Here is a 20,404-nt window from a genome sequence, read left to right on the forward strand (position 1 = left end):
GAAGTGGATCTCCAGGCCAGGTTTAAACTCCTCAAACACAATGATCTGTGAAGAGAAAGGAGGTGGGGTGGCCATGAGATTCAAGTTCTGACTCGTTGCAAGGCAAAGGCCAAATGAAGTGGACTGGGATGAGGGAGGTGTAGGGGGGACATTACCTCATTTGATCCAGGACGAAGCCAGGGTCCTGGAAGGTAAAAGGTCTCCTGGGGACCTATATTCCAGTAGCGTCCCAGATTCTTTCCATTGATGAATATTACACCTTTTGTCCAGCCCTGAAGAAGATTGGAATGAAGGATTCAAGACCTGAGTTCTAGATGTAATGACACAAGGGTGAAGACACACATACCCCATAAACACATCTGATCACAGTCATAGATACACATAGATGGAGTGGATTACCACACATGGCCTTAAATGGAAGGTTACCTGGAGAGGTCTATGTTATTGCCCCTGGCCTGGGGTTGGCTCAACACCTAGGCCTCAAGAAGGAAGGTACTGTTTTCTAACTCATCTGTCCCAAGTCAGGGAAGGGTCCTTCCATTGACCATCAGGCATTTACCAAAACATGCTGAGCCCCAAACAAAGTCTGAATTGTAGAATTTTGGGGTGGCTGTACATATGCATTAAAATCTCAACATCCCCACCACAGATTGGATGTGTGTTCTAAGGGGTTGAGGATCTCAATGTCTTGGATTATGTCTGGGGACAAGTGAACCACACTCACTAAATTCTTCATGTAGTAGACTCTACAGCTGTCTGCACTAGAACACACTACTTATGTCTCTGTTGCATTTGTTAAGCATCTACTCCTCATCCTTGTCAACACCAGGGAAGGGACAGCCTCCAGAATGCTGTGGAGTGGCTGATGTCCCAGGAAGCCTACATTTCCTTTCACAGGATAGGGCCCATGTACCAAGGAGCTTTTTCTCAAAGATCCTTTTCAGATGGGGGCATAGGGGAATAGGCAGGGGAGAAATATCACTAACCTCCATTTTTATGAAGGTGTCTCTGGGGTCATTACCTATTCTCAGGATACCGAGGAAGAAGGCAGGGCCCCGATGTTTGAATACAGCTGGTTTCCAGATGTTAGGAAGGTCCCTAAGAGGAAATCAAACACCAATGGAAAGGTCATGCCCTTCTTTGTGTGTCAGCTGTGATTTTTGAGGTAAGTCCCCTTTGTTCCCAAGCCTGGCATTCCTCCTACAGCATAGGCACATGCCTCTAAGGGGATATGATGCAGAAAAAACAAACAAACAAAAAGATCAGCAGACCAGGAGTTGCATGAAGGAGGGGATGTTCATCACTCTGCCCCAGACAACTATGACACTTGGGGTCATTTCCTTCAACACTGTGGGTCTCATCTCTCCTATCTGAAAACAAAGGAGGTTAATCTGCATGGTCTCTGAGCTTCTTTCCATCTCTAAATCAGAACCATCTTTGATCAATCACCTTGAGTTGATGGTCTGGCACCCACCTTTGTATAAATTTAGTTTTCATATCCAGGCTATGGATTTTAAAATTTCTTAAAGGAGATTTGTTCAGGTAGATATCCCCAATTAAACCTACAAAAGAGGGAATAAAAGGAACATGAAGAAGGCAAGCAGAGATGTGAACACAGAGATGTAAACAGGTTGTGGCCAGGTCTCCCCCCGAAGGAAGATGTTTTCCTGCCTTTATCAAATGGAAGGTTTCTGCAAAATCTTACATAAGTTCTTCCTTCTGTTATACATGTACACTTCTTAGAGCATGCCTCTATGTCCAACATACAGCAGAGATACTGCTGTCCAGTAAATCATACACCTGGCCATGACTGTCCAGCTTACAATAAGAGCAATGGAATTTGATGCCTCAAGGTCTCAAACTTCTTCACCCTTGGAAGGAAGGAGGCCTACCTTTTCTCTCCTTATTGATGTCCTGACCATAGGCAAGGCGGCCTTGATTCTCCACCAGGATCCTCAGTGTTGGGTTATCGTTGTAGACCTGTTCAAGATAGACAAGCCACAGTGGGTACCACTCAGAGAACTTTTCTATAGACCTCTTAAGTCTTCTCTGAAACTCAGATGAGATTGTAAGCAGGGTGACTGACAGACAGCAGGCCTCAAAAGCCTGCAGACCTCCAGCTCTGGGTCAAGTAAACCCTTAGGCTCTTGCCCTTCCTACTTACTCCACCCTCACCCTCACCCCCATACTAGGCCTTTCAGAAAACAGTCACTCAAACATTTCACTAGAGATTTTTGAGGCAGGTGACAAACCTAGAGCTTCTGAGCAGCAAATATCCAACTTGTTGAAGTTCTGCTCACCCAAAGCATAGACACTTGTACTTTAGAAGCACATACAGCTCTCCTGCACCCCTGCTAGGCTCTTAAGCTGGGAACATTTCAAAGAACCGTGGAGGAGAAAATAAGCTATCACAAGGTCAGGCCACGCTTACAATTAAGCCAGGGCACTGAAGTATTAGTTCATCAACACTAGATTATATACCATTTTCCTGGGAATAGTCAGCTGATCAGTGGAACGATCGAAGATGCCTAAAAAGTTCTCATCCAAAAACACCTGCCAAAGAAAGAGGAGAGCACCATTAAGTCCTCATAAGGAAAAGGATAAAATGGTCCTTAGGAAAGCAAAGAAAAGGCAAGTTCTAGGAGAAGGATTAACTCTGTCTCATAGAATATTACAAGCAGACTATGAGTTGACAAAAATACAACATATTCAAAGCAGTACAGTTGTGAGATGTGTGAGGCAAAGTCTGGAGAAGGATGTTCTAATACCAAATCTGGGCCTTGCTGTACTATAGGACAAGGAGGGAAAGAATAAAATTTTTAAAAGACCTGCAGGGAATGAGGGGAAAAGGAAGGTAGAGAATGAGTCTTGTGATTGAATGGATCTTGTGAAAGAAGTGATGATCACAGGGAAGATGAGACTCCAGGCGCAGGAGGCATCTGCCTGCCTTGCCTACCTGGGTTCACTCTCATAATGGATCCAGTCTTCCAGGCTTCCCCCGACCCTTATCTGAAGAGGCTGCTGCCACCACTGTTTCTCATTTTAAGAATGACCTGGACATAAATCCTTTTCTTTTCTGTTATCTATTATACTGCTTCAGGCTCAGATAAGTCACCCAGAAGAATCTGTCCTAGTCATGCAGGACCACAGAAAGATAAAATTTGCCCCTTAGATTATTTGAGTCAGGTCATAATTTTCAAATGAAGTTTGACTAGGAAACTATAAAAATTAAAATCCACAGATATTAAAAACACAAATATTAATACTATATGAAATTCAGAATTTATATTTTAAGCTATTTAGAGTCTAATCACAAGGTTTATATACACTATAACCATTTGTTAAACACCTACTGAATGGCTGGAGCAAGGCGTCACCAAGCTTAACACACAACTCTAGCCATTGAGGAACTCAGAGAGTGACACAAATAAATTTTTAGGATACTCCACAATAGCTAACATGGAACTGTAGGAAGAATGCCACGGAAGCACAGGGAAGAAAGTGACAAGTCCTGATCCACAGCCAAGTCCAGGCTATTTGGCGAAAATGATGACAGGGGACTGGGAAAAATCAATGGAAGACTGTAGACAGGGGAAGAGGCATGCTGAGAATTTTACCTTGGGAAGGAAACTGGTGCCACTGTGAGGGAGGGATTTGATAAGGAGGAGGGGAAAGGTGAGCTATCTGAAAAAGGAAGATTGGTTATGAGACTCTAATAGTAGTAGAGGCAAGATACAGGGAAACTTCTAAAGCCATGGTGGCATGGAGTTAGAGAGAAGACCCACTGAGTCATATTGCAGCAAGCATGTCCCAGCTGAGAATAAGGTATGGAGAGAGGATGAGGGGAACAGCATTTTCAGGTGGGGAGGCTGCAAGTCCATGATTGATGTGAGGAGTACAGGATGAGGGTTATTTAGGAGGGTGATGAATTTGGTTTTGAACATGATGAGTGTGAGGAGCCAGCAGAACACATATCTAAGCGAAGAAAAATGTTCAGCAAACAAGGAATCTGGGTCTGCAGCTCAGGATAAGGAGGGGAGGGTTGGAGTCACCATGGGGAGTGCCTGAAACTTTGGGAGAAGATACAGGCAGCACAGAGAGGGCTCTTTGCAGGAGAATTTCACCAAGACCTGAGGCAACTCTGCTAGCTCTTAACTTGGGAGTGAGATGATGAAGTCTTTACCCTCGGCTCTGCTGTTTTCTAGTCAAATATCCTCTGAAAGACATTTAACTTCTCTGAGGTATTCTCATTTGTCACAAATATCTTAGACGGGTGTTTTGAGAATTAAATGAGAGCAGCACATTGTAATGTGCTGTGTAAATGTAGGGATTGCTGTGCAGTTAAGTACAGGGACTTCTGAAGCTCCTCTGGAGTCTCCTTTAAAAAACTCCATCAATTCCCATAAGGATTCAATGAATATGCTCCCTTCCTGGGAAGCAACACAAACCTCAGACCTACGACAACAGTAGCTCGCATAACAAACATTTCACTGAAGAGACAAAGGTTAAGAAACAGTGATGAATTTTTGAAGGTGAAAAAGATTTGACTATCATTTAGATATTCACCTCAGCAACACAACTGGGTTTTACTAGCAGAGAAGCGCCACTGGGACCCATCCACTGTCCCTTACCTGACCTCGGTCTTGAACATGATTCTTTGTGGTAAGGAGGCCACTGGTGGTGATCACAGTCTCATAAAGTATGTACCCATAAGACTGACCATTCCCCTGGTTCACAGATAGCTCCTCCATGCAGATCGGCTTGACAGAGCTGATGGGCTGTGACAGAAACAGGAACACAAACCAGGCTGAACGTTCAGGCTTGGAGAGATAAATTTCAGAAACCAATACCCAAAGCCCACTTCTCCAATGGAACTGCCCCCAAAAGTCTTGAGGACAAATGTATAAAAAAGGAATGTATAATGATAATCATGCTTAAGTGTCACATATTAATGTCCTTTTTAAAAACTAAAAGTTTTCCAAACCAGCTTTATATTTCTCTACATGTGCTAGCCAGTAATGTATTCTTATTTTTCAGATGGAAAAGCTGAAATCAAGGAAAGGGAATGATCTGTTATCTTGCTCATCAATTTATGATAAAGCCTGGACTAGACTCCTGATTTCACAAATTCCATGCCAGGTGTGCCAGACTCTGTCTATCATTGGTCGTCTCTTCTTTTTCCTTCATATAGTAAAAGAAATCATCCTAACCCACAGTCTGTGACTATTCATGAATCTGCCTATCTAACAGTGACCTAAAGCACTAAAAGTCTGTTAATCCCCATGTCTGTTAGACTTCTCCTTCTGAAGGTCCCTAAATGATTCCAATGTAGTATCTGCCAAACTATATTTACCACATTTCCCCACCCTACTCTTTTTCCTTTCCAGAGCAACACTAACCATCCGGTCAAAAAGGTAAAAAGTATGTACGATGTCTCTTCCTCTTCCTCAATATCCCCAATCAACCAGTCATCACCTCCTTTAGAGTCTGACTCTAAATCTGTTTCACTAATCCTTCTTCACCTTCATTATCTAAGCTCAACTTAAGTAGCTTTTTATTCATTTTCAGTGTTCTAGCATGGTCCCACTCTACTCCATCCCCCATTCAACTACCAAAGATATCCTTCTGATGCAAAATTGGTCATCTGATTCCCATGTCTTAAAATAGCTTCCATAACTTTCAGGGAAATGTTCAAATTTCTTAGCATAAAAACATGACCCGGGGCGGGGGGGCGCCTGGGTGGCTCAGTGGGTTAAAGCCTCTGCCTTCGGCTCAGGTCATAATCTCAGGGTCCTGGGATCGAGCCCCGCATCAGACTCTCTGCTCCGCAGGGAGCCTGCTTCCTCCTCCCTCTGCCTGCCTCTCTGCCTACTTGTGATCTCTGTCTGTCAAATAAATAAATAAAATATTAAAAACAAAAAAAACAAAAACCATGACCTGGGGTGCCTGGATGGCTCAGTCAGTTAAGTATCTGCCTTTGGTTCAGGTCATGGTCCCAAGGTCCTGGGATGGAGCCCTCCATTGGGCTCCCAGCTCATCAGGAAGCCTGCTTCTCCCTCTGCCCCTCCCCCCACTCATGCTTGCCCTCCTCCCTTCTCTCTCTCTCTCTCAAATAAATAAGTAAAATCTCTAAACACACACATGCTTGCCCTCCTCCCTTCTCTCTCTCTCTCTCAAATAAATAAGTAAAATCTCTAAACACACACAGGCTCTCTGCTCAGCAGGGAGCCTGCTTCCCTCTCTCTCTCTCTCTCTCTCTGCCTGCCTCTCTGTCTACTTGTGATCTCTCTCTGTCGAATAAATAAATAAATAAAAAATCTTTAAAAAAAAAAAAAAAGAAACTACTTCTTGTAACATTTTGGTGTAACACCAAAGAATATCCAAAATAATTTCCTTTGAAGACTGTTAAAACACTTCTCCTTTTTCCAGTTACGTATCTGTGTTAAGCTGGATTTTCTTCATATGCTTCAACAAAAACAACATAATGCAGTGGATTGAATCTAGAAGCACATATGAGAATCCAGGTATCATCTATTTAGCCTAAAGACATTTGCCAAAATGTAAAACAATGATATATTTCTCACTGAACTTTTAAAGTATACTTTAAAATTTTTTAATAAAAAATGAGTTTATTGAATTTATTTTTAAGTGAATTAATAATTAAATATTTTTTAGAAAACTTGATATCTACACTATATTCCAGACCTATCAAATCAAATCCTTTGGAGGTGGGACCTAAACATTATTTTTATAAACTTCCCCAGATGATTCTAATGTATAGACAAGTTTAGAACTAGCGCCCTAGAGCAATGTTCTCAAGTTTTGGTGTTTATCAGCATCACCTGGGGAACTTGGTAAGACTATGAGTTGTAGGCTTCATGCTACTTCAGTAAGTCTGGACCACTATATTTTTTATTAGTTCTCCAGGTGAGCTGATACACACCAAGAGTGAAGAACCACTATCATACAGGTCAAGAGCATTAGGCCCCTTTCTTAAATCTATTTGGATCCTGGACCTGTTATTTGATGTAATGTCTTCTTTCCATAAGATGTGGGTTCACTCTTCCTTTTCATGGGTTTCAGTAAGCAAAGTATCAAGAGGAAATGCCCTGCTTTTACTGAAAGGACTCTTACTGCAAGTGGTGTAATCAAGCAGAAATGCACCCCAGCTCCTGCAGGGACTGCTGCCTGTCCTGTCTCCCTGAGGAGCCTCCCTTCCAGTCTGTGCTGCACAGTCATGGAGGGTCTGTCGCCGAGTCTAGGGGCAAGAGCTACTAAAGTGAACTCAGAGGATGGTGCTCTGATGGTTAGGTGACAAATGAATCTACCACACCTGTCTCCAGAATACAAAGTTCTCTATTGGGTTGATTTTGTTGTATCTTCAGAATTTGGATGACTGCCACTCGGGATTTCTCCTGGTTTGTCAAACCCATGAGACCTTTGCTCATCCAAATATTAGTAAGCCAGGAATGGGAGTCTGTTATCAGCTAGATTTGAGGTGTCAGGGAGGAGCTGGGCCTGGCTGCAGATGGCTGTGACCTTGATGATGTTACACTGGCATAGCAATGGAGAGCTATCGCCTGAGGGACAGCAAGTTTACAGAGGGTAACAAGCATAAAGACCCTCCGGGCCCCATGTTGATTAACTTTCTCTCCTTCCACGGATTTGTCAAAAACTGAGCAGAGTTCGTATTCCTGCATAAATTTAGGTTGCTGAGAGACAGAGAGAGAGAAAGGACATCTAGAAACCAGCTAAGTGTTTAGCAGATTACAGAACGGTTTCAGGTGCTCCACTCCCTTCCCGGACAGATTTGTGTTCCTAAGGCTAGAAGTGTAGGAAGCTTATGGACAGAAATATTGCCTACTATACAAAGACATCTGTATTATATAGGAGAGGACAGACTTCTCTGTCAGTCCTCAACCTCTTCAACCTGCCCCTAGAAGAACAGAACAGGCACTTAGTCTTTCTGTTTGAGCTTTTTGACAGAATCTAGGTGAAAATATTCAGTGTCACTAAATTTTGCTTGAGTATCTCAGTGTTTAACACTGATGGACCCTAAAGATACAACAATTAAAGAAGGACAAATATTCACTTGGATAGAGAAATTGCATTTAGGCTATTAATTAGCAACTCACTTGGATAGAGAAATTGCAATTAGGCTATTAATTAACCCGGTATTTCACCCAAGGCACTAACTTCTGGTTATCTGGGGGAAAAATAACATTAAATCACCATTAAAGCTTCTTCCAGTAAGATAGCATAGACTAGGTAAGAATATTTGACTGGCCTAAGTGCTGTCTATATTACCTGGGATCTTAAGGAATCATGAAGACCAGACACCAGTAATGCGCTGTGCCTCTTATAGCAACACACCATATTGTGCTTATTTATAGAGGTAAAGGGATAATATTTGTAAAAATGTCATGTGATTTTTCTTTTCAGTCTATCCCCTATAGGACTTTAACCCCAGTTTACACTAGGAATCCATTAATCTATGAGGATATTAGAATTTCTTTCAAAAGTAGTACAAAAAAGAAAGAATAAGCTGTTTCTGTCATTCAGAACTAGGATTATGCAGAAGAAAAACAGAGTCATAGACTATTATTATCCTGAAAGAAGATTTCCCAGATTCTGTCATCGTTGCCTTTTATTTTATTTTTTTAAAATTTATTTATTTATTTATTTATTTATTTATTTGACAGACAGAGATCACAAGTAGGCAGAGAGGCAGGCAGAGAGAGGAGGAAGCAGGCTCGCTGCTGAGCAGAGAGCCCGATGCGGGGCTCGATCCCAGGACCCTGGGATCACGACCTGAGCCAAAGGCAGAGGCTTTAACCCACTGAGACACCCAGGCGCCCCATCGTTGCCTTTTATTTATAAAAGTTTAATCCCCAAGGCTCCCAACTTCTAGCTCTTTCCTGTGAGGTAGGTTCTGACTAGGAGAACCTGGTATGCATTTCTCTCCTGGAGGGATTTTTGCCTCTAGAGGAAATCTGGGTAGTATCTGCACACATTTTGGTTGTCATAACTAAGAGGGTTGTGCTACCAGCATGTAGTGCATAGAGACCGGGGATGCTGTTCAACGTCCTGCAATATTCAGGCAGCTCCTGTCACACAGACTTATCTGGCCCAAAAGAGTAACAGTGTTGAGACAGGCTGAGATCCTGCTCTATGACAAAGATGCTCAAAGTGTGGTCCTCAGACCAGCATTATTGCCATCACCTAGGAACTTGGTAAAAATGCAAATCATCAGGCCCCCCACCTAAGAACTACTGAACTAGAAATTCTGGGAAAGGAGACCAGCAATCTGTGCTTTAACAAGCCCTCCAGGTGATGTCCAAACTAAGGCTTATGCTCTATGGAAAGTCAGAGGCTATGATACAGGACCGTTGATACTTTCCAGTTCTGGGTTATGGTGAGAGGAGAAACAAGAGATAGAGGAAAGAAGCCTTGTTGCCGGCTTGCTCTTTCCTCCTTGGCAGGTTTGAACTGAGAGATGTGGTGGTGGGATGGAAAGTGAAGGAAGCATCAAGCAGGGAGATCATGCTCTCCAACATCCTTGGGCTATGGAAGTCCTGGTCCACATGGGTGCTGCTGGTCCCCTGGCTTTTGCAGATGCAAAGAGTGGACTCAGGATCTTGATTCTAGGAGGAATGCAGCCTCTTATACAACTGGCCTGAAATCTGGCTATGATTCCTCATGGTCTTGGCTTGGAAGTCTCGACAGCCCTTGATGCAATGACAGCTCACCTTCATGGTGACCCACTCTCCCAAGCTTCCCGGAAGCCTGTCAGCTAACCCCAGGGCCAGTTTATACCATGCCGAAATTTGCAGCAGCTTTAGAAAGTAAAGCTCCACAGATCTCCCCTTTGCCTGTCCAGACAGTTGATGCATCTCCAACACTTAAATGGCTCCCGTGCTCTCACTATGGCTCAAAAGGTTTGCAGCACCCAGAGGACTGGGAGAACAACATGGACTCAAGAAGAGTAGCATATCAGGTACCAAAGGTGGTAGTCAGGTGGTGGGTAAAGAATAATAAGGTGACAAGGAGGCACCAGACCAGGCAGTTGGTGTCATGAGTCTCAAAGAAGCAGGGCTTTCCCCTGACTATAGAAAAGCCAGTGGTATGGTATGGAATAAGAACTGGAGGGTAAAAGGAAAATACCTTTTTTTTAAAAAAATACATAGAAAACACAGAGTGTATATGAACTGCATTAATGTTTACATTTTATTCGATTTCTTCAAAAGATCACTTTTGCTTCAAATTTACATTTGTGGGGTCAAGTATTCTGAGCATCTCATTTTTTCAGCATTTTATTTGGTGGTCAAACAGCCTTTATTGTAGCAGTATGATAAAGGGTATGCACTAAGTAGGTCTATTGTGTAATGAGCATCAGAAAAAGGTTAGCTAACCTATGCCAAAAGAGGAACGACTGGCAAATTAGGAAGTGGATGGTAGGCCCAAACCAAACCATTGGTTAAGTGGAGAAGCCAGGGTAGTTTCAGCAATGGAGTTATCAGGATGGGTAGGTTACTCACAGCCCCACTGTTGAAGTGATTCATCTCAATCAATTTCATACATTATGTCACAACACTCAAGATTCAATATCCTGGAAAAGAAAGTCTGATTAGTCTACTGTACATCACATGCCCACCCCTGGCAGGGAAGGACAGTTGCAGGTTGGAAGAAAGGGCAGCGTGATTATCAGTCCCACAAAGTCTCTAATGAAGGGAACAAGGGTGATTCTCCAAAAAGACCTCTGGATCCTACTACCAACATAAGGATCAGGAAAGCTGGGCATACAGACACCAATGGGCAGGCACAGAGACTGCAACCTTCTCACCTGTGGTGACTGGGCCATGCAGTCCCTCCCTTTGGCAACCTGAGAAATGGTACCAGGAAAAGTGCTTAGGAATGACCATACATGGCAGCACAAGAGAGAGCAGTAGGAAGCATATTTCAGAAAAGGCAAGAAGTAGAAAATGTTGGGACCTTGGTTTACAATGAGGGAGGGATCCAGACAGCACACTGGAAACATCTGGAAGGAAGGGAGGCCCAGGGAGTTGGGTTAAGGCTGTTAGAGGAGTGAGCTAGTCAGGTCACTTGGAAATGGGAGGTGATGAGTAGAGCTATACCAGGTAAAAGAGAAAACCTGGCTATTAAGCAAAGGCAGTGAGGAGGTGTTCAGGTTCCTGGGAGATAGTACATTCTGACTTCTTTATCTCTAGCTCAGTTAGAAAGACCCAGAAGGATTGACTGAGATGCTGCAAATTTACCCTCTTGAATATCATACCTAGACGAGATATGTTTGTGAAGTGGATCTCCAGGCCAGGTTTAAACTCCTCAAACACAATGATCTGTGAAGAGAAAGGAGGTGGGGTGGCCATGAGATTCAAGTTCTGACTCGTTGCAAGGCAAAGGCCAAATGAAGTGGACTGGGATGAGGGAGGTGTAGGGGGGACATTACCTCATTTGATCCAGGACGAAGCCAGGGTCCTGGAAGGTAAAAGGTCTCCTGGGGACCTATATTCCAGTAGCGTCCCAGATTCTTTCCATTGATGAATATTACACCTTTTGTCCAGCCCTGAAGAAGATTGGAATGAAGGATTCAAGACCTGAGTTCTAGATGTAATGACACAAGGGTGAAGACACACATACCCCATAAACACATCTGATCACAGTCATAGATACACATAGATGGAGTGGATTACCACACATGGCCTTAAATGGAAGGTTACCTGGAGAGGTCTATGTTATTGCCCCTGGCCTGGGGTTGGCTCAACACCTAGGCCTCAAGAAGGAAGGTACTGTTTTCTAACTCATCTGTCCCAAGTCAGGGAAGGGTCCTTCCATTGACCATCAGGCATTTACCAAAACATGCTGAGCCCCAAACAAAGTCTGAATTGTAGAATTTTGGGGTGGCTGTACATATGCATTAAAATCTCAACATCCCCACCACAGATTGGATGTGTGTTCTAAGGGGTTGAGGATCTCAATGTCTTGGATTATGTCTGGGGACAAGTGAACCACACTCACTAAATTCTTCATGTAGTAGACTCTACAGCTGTCTGCACTAGAACACACTACTTATGTCTCTGTTGCATTTGTTAAGCATCTACTCCTCATCCTTGTCAACACCAGGGAAGGGACAGCCTCCAGAATGCTGTGGAGTGGCTGATGTCCCAGGAAGCCTACATTTCCTTTCACAGGATAGGGCCCATGTACCAAGGAGCTTTTTCTCAAAGATCCTTTTCAGATGGGGGCATAGGGGAATAGGCAGGGGAGAAATATCACTAACCTCCATTTTTATGAAGGTGTCTCTGGGGTCATTACCTATTCTCAGGATACCGAGGAAGAAGGCAGGGCCCCGATGTTTGAATACAGCTGGTTTCCAGATGTTAGGAAGGTCCCTAAGAGGAAATCAAACACCAATGGAAAGGTCATGCCCTTCTTTGTGTGTCAGCTGTGATTTTTGAGGTAAGTCCCCTTTGTTCCCAAGCCTGGCATTCCTCCTACAGCATAGGCACATGCCTCTAAGGGGATATGATGCAGAAAAAACAAACAAACAAAAAGATCAGCAGACCAGGAGTTGCATGAAGGAGGGGATGTTCATCACTCTGCCCCAGACAACTATGACACTTGGGGTCATTTCCTTCAACACTGTGGGTCTCATCTCTCCTATCTGAAAACAAAGGAGGTTAATCTGCATGGTCTCTGAGCTTCTTTCCATCTCTAAATCAGAACCATCTTTGATCAATCACCTTGAGTTGATGGTCTGGCACCCACCTTTGTATAAATTTAGTTTTCATATCCAGGCTATGGATTTTAAAATTTCTTAAAGGAGATTTGTTCAGGTAGATATCCCCAATTAAACCTACAAAAGAGGGAATAAAAGGAACATGAAGAAGGCAAGCAGAGATGTGAACACAGAGATGTAAACAGGTTGTGGCCAGGTCTCCCCCCGAAGGAAGATGTTTTCCTGCCTTTATCAAATGGAAGGTTTCTGCAAAATCTTACATAAGTTCTTCCTTCTGTTATACATGTACACTTCTTAGAGCATGCCTCTATGTCCAACATACAGCAGAGATACTGCTGTCCAGTAAATCATACACCTGGCCATGACTGTCCAGCTTACAATAAGAGCAATGGAATTTGATGCCTCAAGGTCTCAAACTTCTTCACCCTTGGAAGGAAGGAGGCCTACCTTTTCTCTCCTTATTGATGTCCTGACCATAGGCAAGGCGGCCTTGATTCTCCACCAGGATCCTCAGTGTTGGGTTATCGTTGTAGACCTGTTCAAGATAGACAAGCCACAGTGGGTACCACTCAGAGAACTTTTCTATAGACCTCTTAAGTCTTCTCTGAAACTCAGATGAGATTGTAAGCAGGGTGACTGACAGACAGCAGGCCTCAAAAGCCTGCAGACCTCCAGCTCTGGGTCAAGTAAACCCTTAGGCTCTTGCCCTTCCTACTTACTCCACCCTCACCCTCACCCCCATACTAGGCCTTTCAGAAAACAGTCACTCAAACATTTCACTAGAGATTTTTGAGGCAGGTGACAAACCTAGAGCTTCTGAGCAGCAAATATCCAACTTGTTGAAGTTCTGCTCACCCAAAGCATAGACACTTGTACTTTAGAAGCACATACAGCTCTCCTGCACCCCTGCTAGGCTCTTAAGCTGGGAACATTTCAAAGAACCGTGGAGGAGAAAATAAGCTATCACAAGGTCAGGCCACGCTTACAATTAAGCCAGGGCACTGAAGTATTAGTTCATCAACACTAGATTATATACCATTTTCCTGGGAATAGTCAGCTGATCAGTGGAACGATCGAAGATGCCTAAAAAGTTCTCATCCAAAAACACCTGCCAAAGAAAGAGGAGAGCACCATTAAGTCCTCATAAGGAAAAGGATAAAATGGTCCTTAGGAAAGCAAAGAAAAGGCAAGTTCTAGGAGAAGGATTAACTCTGTCTCATAGAATATTACAAGCAGACTATGAGTTGACAAAAATACAACATATTCAAAGCAGTACAGTTGTGAGATGTGTGAGGCAAAGTCTGGAGAAGGATGTTCTAATACCAAATCTGGGCCTTGCTGTACTATAGGACAAGGAGGGAAAGAATAAAATTTTTAAAAGACCTGCAGGGAATGAGGGGAAAAGGAAGGTAGAGAATGAGTCTTGTGATTGAATGGATCTTGTGAAAGAAGTGATGATCACAGGGAAGATGAGACTCCAGGCGCAGGAGGCATCTGCCTGCCTTGCCTACCTGGGTTCACTCTCATAATGGATCCAGTCTTCCAGGCTTCCCCCGACCCTTATCTGAAGAGGCTGCTGCCACCACTGTTTCTCATTTTAAGAATGACCTGGACATAAATCCTTTTCTTTTCTGTTATCTATTATACTGCTTCAGGCTCAGATAAGTCACCCAGAAGAATCTGTCCTAGTCATGCAGGACCACAGAAAGATAAAATTTGCCCCTTAGATTATTTGAGTCAGGTCATAATTTTCAAATGAAGTTTGACTAGGAAACTATAAAAATTAAAATCCACAGATATTAAAAACACAAATATTAATACTATATGAAATTCAGAATTTATATTTTAAGCTATTTAGAGTCTAATCACAAGGTTTATATACACTATAACCATTTGTTAAACACCTACTGAATGGCTGGAGCAAGGCGTCACCAAGCTTAACACACAACTCTAGCCATTGAGGAACTCAGAGAGTGACACAAATAAATTTTTAGGATACTCCACAATAGCTAACATGGAACTGTAGGAAGAATGCCACGGAAGCACAGGGAAGAAAGTGACAAGTCCTGATCCACAGCCAAGTCCAGGCTATTTGGCGAAAATGATGACAGGGGACTGGGAAAAATCAATGGAAGACTGTAGACAGGGGAAGAGGCATGCTGAGAATTTTACCTTGGGAAGGAAACTGGTGCCACTGTGAGGGAGGGATTTGATAAGGAGGAGGGGAAAGGTGAGCTATCTGAAAAAGGAAGATTGGTTATGAGACTCTAATAGTAGTAGAGGCAAGATACAGGGAAACTTCTAAAGCCATGGTGGCATGGAGTTAGAGAGAAGACCCACTGAGTCATATTGCAGCAAGCATGTCCCAGCTGAGAATAAGGTATGGAGAGAGGATGAGGGGAACAGCATTTTCAGGTGGGGAGGCTGCAAGTCCATGATTGATGTGAGGAGTACAGGATGAGGGTTATTTAGGAGGGTGATGAATTTGGTTTTGAACATGATGAGTGTGAGGAGCCAGCAGAACACATATCTAAGCGAAGAAAAATGTTCAGCAAACAAGGAATCTGGGTCTGCAGCTCAGGATAAGGAGGGGAGGGTTGGAGTCACCATGGGGAGTGCCTGAAACTTTGGGAGAAGATACAGGCAGCACAGAGAGGGCTCTTTGCAGGAGAATTTCACCAAGACCTGAGGCAACTCTGCTAGCTCTTAACTTGGGAGTGAGATGATGAAGTCTTTACCCTCGGCTCTGCTGTTTTCTAGTCAAATATCCTCTGAAAGACATTTAACTTCTCTGAGGTATTCTCATTTGTCACAAATATCTTAGACGGGTGTTTTGAGAATTAAATGAGAGCAGCACATTGTAATGTGCTGTGTAAATGTAGGGATTGCTGTGCAGTTAAGTACAGGGACTTCTGAAGCTCCTCTGGAGTCTCCTTTAAAAAACTCCATCAATTCCCATAAGGATTCAATGAATATGCTCCCTTCCTGGGAAGCAACACAAACCTCAGACCTACGACAACAGTAGCTCGCATAACAAACATTTCACTGAAGAGACAAAGGTTAAGAAACAGTGATGAATTTTTGAAGGTGAAAAAGATTTGACTATCATTTAGATATTCACCTCAGCAACACAACTGGGTTTTACTAGCAGAGAAGCGCCACTGGGACCCATCCACTGTCCCTTACCTGACCTCGGTCTTGAACATGATTCTTTGTGGTAAGGAGGCCACTGGTGGTGATCACAGTCTCATAAAGTATGTACCCATAAGACTGACCATTCCCCTGGTTCACAGATAGCTCCTCCATGCAGATCGGCTTGACAGAGCTGATGGGCTGTGACAGAAACAGGAACACAAACCAGGCTGAACGTTCAGGCTTGGAGAGATAAATTTCAGAAACCAATACCCAAAGCCCACTTCTCCAATGGAACTGCCCCCAAAAGTCTTGAGGACAAATGTATAAAAAAGGAATGTATAATGATAATCATGCTTAAGTGTCACATATTAATGTCCTTTTTAAAAACTAAAAGTTTTCCAAACCAGCTTTATATTTCTCTACATGTGCTAGCCAGTAATGTATTCTTATTTTTCAGATGGAAAAGCTGAAATCAAGGAAAGGGAATGATCTGTTATCTTGCTCATCAATTTATGATAAAGCCTGGACTAGACTCCTGATTTCACAAATTCCATGCCAGGTGTGCCAGACTCTGTCTATCATTGGTCGTCTCTTCTTTTTCCTTCATATAGTAAAAGAAATCATCCTAACCCACAGTCTGTGACTATTCATGAATCTGCCTATCTAACAGTGACCTAAAGCACTAAAAGTCTGTTAATCCCCATGTCTGTTAGACTTCTCCTTCTGAAGGTCCCTAAATGATTCCAATGTAGTATCTGCCAAACTATATTTACCACATTTCCCCACCCTACTCTTTTTCCTTTCCAGAGCAACACTAACCATCCGGTCAAAAAGGTAAAAAGTATGTACGATGTCTCTTCCTCTTCCTCAATATCCCCAATCAACCAGTCATCACCTCCTTTAGAGTCTGACTCTAAATCTGTTTCACTAATCCTTCTTCACCTTCATTATCTAAGCTCAACTTAAGTAGCTTTTTATTCATTTTCAGTGTTCTAGCATGGTCCCACTCTACTCCATCCCCCATTCAACTACCAAAGATATCCTTCTGATGCAAAATTGGTCATCTGATTCCCATGTCTTAAAATAGCTTCCATAACTTTCAGGGAAATGTTCAAATTTCTTAGCATAAAAACATGACCCGGGGCGGGGGGGCGCCTGGGTGGCTCAGTGGGTTAAAGCCTCTGCCTTCGGCTCAGGTCATAATCTCAGGGTCCTGGGATCGAGCCCCGCATCAGACTCTCTGCTCCGCAGGGAGCCTGCTTCCTCCTCCCTCTGCCTGCCTCTCTGCCTACTTGTGATCTCTGTCTGTCAAATAAATAAATAAAATATTAAAAACAAAAAAAACAAAAACCATGACCTGGGGTGCCTGGATGGCTCAGTCAGTTAAGTATCTGCCTTTGGTTCAGGTCATGGTCCCAAGGTCCTGGGATGGAGCCCTCCATTGGGCTCCCAGCTCATCAGGAAGCCTGCTTCTCCCTCTGCCCCTCCCCCCACTCATGCTTGCCCTCCTCCCTTCTCTCTCTCTCTCTCAAATAAATAAGTAAAATCTCTAAACACACACATGCTTGCCCTCCTCCCTTCTCTCTCTCTCTCTCAAATAAATAAGTAAAATCTCTAAACACACACACCACACAGACACACAGACACACACACACACACACAAACGGCTTTTTAGACTGCCTTGGAGAAATACATGATCCTAGTCTGTGGAGCCACATGGCCTGAAACATTCTGGAGGACAAAGAAGATATCAAAAGCTACCAGACTCATGTCAAGAGGACAAGAGGGCACAGGGGCCAACTTAAAGGAGATGGGACAATTTGAGTATCAAAAGGAATGACTGCAACAGGATCAAAACATGTTAAATGTGTGTGTGTTTGTTTTTTTTTTTTTTTTAAGTATAAGTTTTCAGAAGGATCTTGGGGAGATGGTGTCAGAAAGATTCTGACCGGGGTGCCTGGGTGGCTCAGTGGGTTAAAGCCTCTGCCTTCAGCTCAGGTCATGATCCCAGGGTCCTGGGATTGAGCCCCATATCGGGCTCTCGGCTCCGCGGGGAGCCTGCTTTCTCCTCTCTCTCTGCCTGCTTGTGATCTCTGTCAAATAAATAAATAAAATCTTAAAAAAAAAAAAAAAAGAAAGAAAGATTCTGACCTCACCTCCTTCCACAGACATATCAAGGCTATAGCTGCACATTGTGCACCTCACTCTTAAAATGATATGAAGACCAGCAAAACTGACGTTCCACAGCTAGAGACATAAAAAGAAGGCCACACTGAGAGAGGTGGAAGGGGCAAGAGGCAATGGAATCAAATCCCTGGCATAGCACCTCACAAGCAAGAAGAGGATTCCAGGCATGGAGGTCATCCCTGAGGAGTGGAGGGGATCAAGCCCTGTATCAGACACCCTTGGTCCTAGAGACCTATACCAAGAAGAAATCTGGCTTTGAAAATCAGCAGGACCTAATTTCAGGAAAATCAAAGGTCCACAGGAAACCAGGTGTCTACCCATGTAGAGCTAGAATGTTGGTATCAATTGGTCCAAGACCCAGCACAGAGGCAGCAGTTTGAAAAGCACCTGGGTTATATATAAAGATTTACTGTCTGATTTTAGAACATATGCCTGGGGGGTAAGGATCTGTAGAAGTTTCTCCTAGAATGCAAGTGCAGGTAGAAGCCATTTTTCTTGCCCTCCTATAGCCTAGATAGTCCTACTCTTGTGGAGCCATTTCTAACATTATCCATCGACCTTGCTAGCATGGCTTGACCCACCCTGGTATTCTCCTACAGACCAGATCTAGCAGGTACCCTTCCCACTACAGCCAGAGTCCAGAGACCAGAGTCCCCTCAGAGTGACAGTTGCTCCTCCACACCTGCTGGGCAGCCCTGGCCTATACCAGTGCCCCTCCAAAGCAACTCCTTGCCTGGGGAGGAGAGAGCCAGTCTTGCAACTAATCTATGACAAAAGAGTAAAAAATATACAATGGGGAGGAGTCTCTTCAATAAATAGTGCTGAGCTGGGGCACCCGGGTGGCTCAGTTGGTTAAGCAGCTGCCTTCGGCTTGGGTCATGATCCCAGTGTCCTGGGATTGAGTCCCACATCGGGCTCCTTGCTCGGCGGGGAGCCTGCTTCTCCCTCTGCCTCTGCCTACCATTCTGTCTGCCTGTGCTCGCTCTCTCTCCCTCTCTCTCTGACAAATAAATAAAATCTTTAAAATAAATAAATAAATAAATAAATAGTGCTGAGGAAACCAGACAGCTACATGGAAAAGAATGAAACTCGACCACTCTTACATCATACATGAAAATAAACTCAAATTGTATTGATTAAATACCTAAATGTAAAACATGAAACTATAACACTCCTAAAAGAAAACATAGGCTGTAAAATCTTGGACATCAGCCTTAGCAATATTTCTCTGGATCTGTCTCCCCAGGCAAGGGAAGCAAAAGGAAAAATAAACAATGGGAACTATATCAAACTAAAAAGCTTCTATATAGAAAAGGAAACCCTTAACAAAATAAGAAAACAAACTACTGATTGGGAGAAGATATTTGCAAATGATAAATCTGATGAGGGGTTAATATCCAAAAATATAAAGAACTTGTACAATCATTATCAAAACCAAATAATTCAATCTAAAAATGGGTAGAAGATCTAAATGGACATTTTTCACAAAGCAGGAATACAGATGGCCAATACACACATGAAAAGATGTTAAATGTCTTTAATCACCAGGGAAGTGTAAATGAAAACCGCCCTGAGGTGTCACCTCACAGCAGTCAGAATGGCTAATACCTAAGAAATATTAAGTGTTGGTGAGCATGTGGTGAAAAAGGAACCCTCATGAACTGTTAGTAGGAATATGATTTGGTGCAGCCAGTGTGGAAAACAGTATGGAGGTTCCTCAAAAAATTAAAAATAGAAATACCATATGACCCAGTAATTCCACCACTGGATATTTACCTGAAGGAAATAAAAATACTACTTTGAAAAGATATATGTGCCCCTAAGTTTACTGTAACATTATTTATAATAGTTAACATATAAGTTAACTATAAGTTATAAGTTAACACTACATAAGTGTTCACTGATAGATGAATGACTAAAGAAGATGGGATATATCATATGGTTTCACTTATTTGTGGAGCATAAGAAATAACATGGAGGACATGGGGAGATGGAGAGGAGAAGGGAGTTGAGGGAAATTGGAGGGGGAGACAAACCACGAGAGACTACGGACTCTGAAAAACAATCTGAGGGTTTTGAAGGGGCAGGGGGTGGGAGGTTGGGTGAGCCTGGTGGTGGGTATTATGGAGGACACATATTGCATGGAGCACTGGGTGTGGTGCATAAACAATGAATTCTGGTACATTGAAAAGAAATTTAAAAAATAAATTCTGGTACACTGAAAAAGAAATTTTAAAAAATTAAAAATAAAAAAATAAAATAAAAAAGAAGATGGGATATATATATATATATATATACATGTATATATATATATATATATATATA

General features: G+C 43.0%; 1 protein-coding gene and 1 long non-coding RNA gene across 2 annotated transcripts in view; both read right to left on the minus strand.

Moving 5' to 3' along the window:
• Positions 1-210: 210 nt before the first annotated feature.
• LOC111153699 lies at positions 211-1,560 on the minus strand. Its single transcript, XR_002641037.1, has 3 exons — positions 1,475-1,560; positions 987-1,098; positions 211-272 (listed from the first exon to the last, which is right to left on the minus strand). It is a non-coding gene; the product is annotated as an uncharacterized LOC111153699 (long non-coding RNA).
• A 306-nt stretch (positions 1,561-1,866) lies between these two features.
• LOC111153976 (beta-galactosidase-1-like protein 2) overlaps positions 1,867-20,404 on the minus strand; it is a 66,485-nt gene continuing 47,947 nt past the window's right edge. Inside the window, exons 13-22 of the mRNA XM_022513331.1 lie at positions 15,944-16,090; positions 13,794-13,865; positions 13,205-13,292; positions 12,787-12,874; positions 12,299-12,410; positions 11,468-11,584; positions 11,277-11,357; positions 4,632-4,778; positions 2,482-2,553; positions 1,867-1,980 (exon numbers count right to left, since the gene is read on the minus strand). Coding sequence (XP_022369039.1) covers positions 1,867-1,980; positions 2,482-2,553; positions 4,632-4,778; positions 11,277-11,357; positions 11,468-11,584; positions 12,299-12,410; positions 12,787-12,874; positions 13,205-13,292; positions 13,794-13,865; positions 15,944-16,090 — 1,038 coding nt within the window. The remainder of the gene's footprint in view (positions 1,981-2,481; positions 2,554-4,631; positions 4,779-11,276; positions 11,358-11,467; positions 11,585-12,298; positions 12,411-12,786; positions 12,875-13,204; positions 13,293-13,793; positions 13,866-15,943; positions 16,091-20,404) is intronic.

The sequence above is a fragment of the Enhydra lutris genome, unplaced genomic scaffold, assembly GCF_002288905.1.
Source record: "Enhydra lutris kenyoni isolate GAN:26980312 unplaced genomic scaffold, ASM228890v2 scaffoldscaffold34, whole genome shotgun sequence".
Classification (NCBI taxonomy): Eukaryota; Metazoa; Chordata; class Mammalia; order Carnivora; family Mustelidae; genus Enhydra; species Enhydra lutris.